Source organism: Buceros rhinoceros, unplaced genomic scaffold (genome assembly GCF_000710305.1).
Source record: "Buceros rhinoceros silvestris isolate BGI_N320 unplaced genomic scaffold, ASM71030v1 scaffold15494, whole genome shotgun sequence".
In the NCBI taxonomy this organism is placed as follows: domain Eukaryota; kingdom Metazoa; phylum Chordata; class Aves; order Bucerotiformes; family Bucerotidae; genus Buceros; species Buceros rhinoceros.
This window is the reverse complement of record NW_010406597.1, coordinates 2,111-3,597: the sequence shown is the minus strand read 5'-3', so window position 1 is coordinate 3,597 and position 1,487 is coordinate 2,111. Positions and strand designations below refer to the sequence as shown.

At 37.6% G+C, this 1,487-nt stretch overlaps 1 protein-coding gene across 1 annotated transcript in view; it reads right to left on the bottom strand.

Annotated features, from left to right (window-relative positions):
- Positions 1-974, bottom strand: part of GOLT1B (golgi transport 1B) — a 7,705-nt gene extending 6,731 nt beyond the window's left edge. The window contains exon 1 of the mRNA XM_010134178.1: positions 889-974. Coding sequence (XP_010132480.1) covers positions 889-972 — 84 coding nt within the window. The 5' untranslated portion in view covers positions 973-974. The remainder of the gene's footprint in view (positions 1-888) is intronic.
- Positions 975-1,487: the final 513 nt, after the last annotated feature.

The following is a 1,487-nucleotide window of genomic DNA, read 5'->3' as shown; positions in this document are numbered from 1 at the left end:
AAAAATAAGCACTATTTTACTTTTTACTCTTCCATTATACACTTTATTAATGGTTCAGAACAATGCTCCAACTCAGGCACCCAAATTCTAATACACGTTTTTATATTTTCGTTCAGTGCATTCTCAGTATTTGACCGTGCTGCCACACAACAAAACTGATCAGTTTTGACCACAGAGTTTTAGGCATCAGCAAGAGGATGTGAGCTTCTACCAGGCTGTGCTCTTGGCTAGCTAGCACAGCTGAGAAGAGCAGAGGCACAGAGATTACACTCAGAAAACACCCTGACTTTTTATATTTGTGTTGGATGAGGAATTCTCCGTACCAGAACTAGGAGTTTTCTATGCTGCTTTAAGCAGAAGCTTTGATTTGGTAAAAACTGAAGATAGTAAATATCTCTTCTACGAAGGTCGATTGGCTCTTCTAAGACCAGACTGTCAGCAATTCATACTTCTTTCTTTCCTCATAAAGCACAGCAAAGCTATGTTTGCTAGTGTATATGGAGCACTTCACTATTCTTACCCAAACACATCGTTAAATTTGACAGTTATAAGATCACAAAAAAAGCAAGTGTTAGTAATGACAACCATTCTAAAAAACACATTTGCAGCAGCAAAAGAACTGTGGAACAAGCTGCTTCTTTTCTGACCAATGCACCTCAGGCCTGACCTGCAGGTACGATATTTAGATTCGTGTAAGCAGTTCTAACTTTAATCAGAAAAAATGATTCACTCATACCACTGAGCACAACTTTGTCTTTATACCAAACTGCCTCAGTATTTATTGTGATCCCGTTTCAAAATGGTAACATCGTTCTGCTTTTTAGGTTATTTTTAATATATCACATGCTTAATTGTAAGCAGTACAGAATCTAAACAGAAGGCACTTACATTTCCAATAGCCAAAAGAGCTTTGTCAAAGAAGAGTATCATTCCAAAGAAGAGGAAAAACACTCCAAAGCCTGTTAGTCCCATTCCAATCTCTGAAAGAGAAACAAATTTAGATATGTTACAAAACATGGTACTAGGAAAAACTCGTGCATAAAAATTGTGGAGAACTTAGAACAGCCAATCTACAGACATTTTAAATTTATAGGATAACTCAATCTATTTTATGCCCACCTAAAAACTTTCCAGGGCGTACAAATACAGTAAGTCTTGTAGATATCAATTACTTCAATAACAGACAGAGATCTTTGGGAGCTGCTTATCAAAAAAGTACATATTCAGAACTATATACTGAAATTAAATGCAGCAAAAAAGCATGCACGCATATATACACGCAGCAAAGACATCCCTGTTGATCTACTGCTAGCATGGAGGGAAGGGTTGCTTGGTGACCAGATAATGAAACTTTGTTTTCCATTTGCAACTCTTATCTCATTATGTTTACTGCAGTAACATAAGGACTGTGGTGCTTTCCATCTTCCCGAGGCCTCACATACTACCTTCCATAATCTTGCCAGCAATCTCCCTTCCCCCAACTTCTG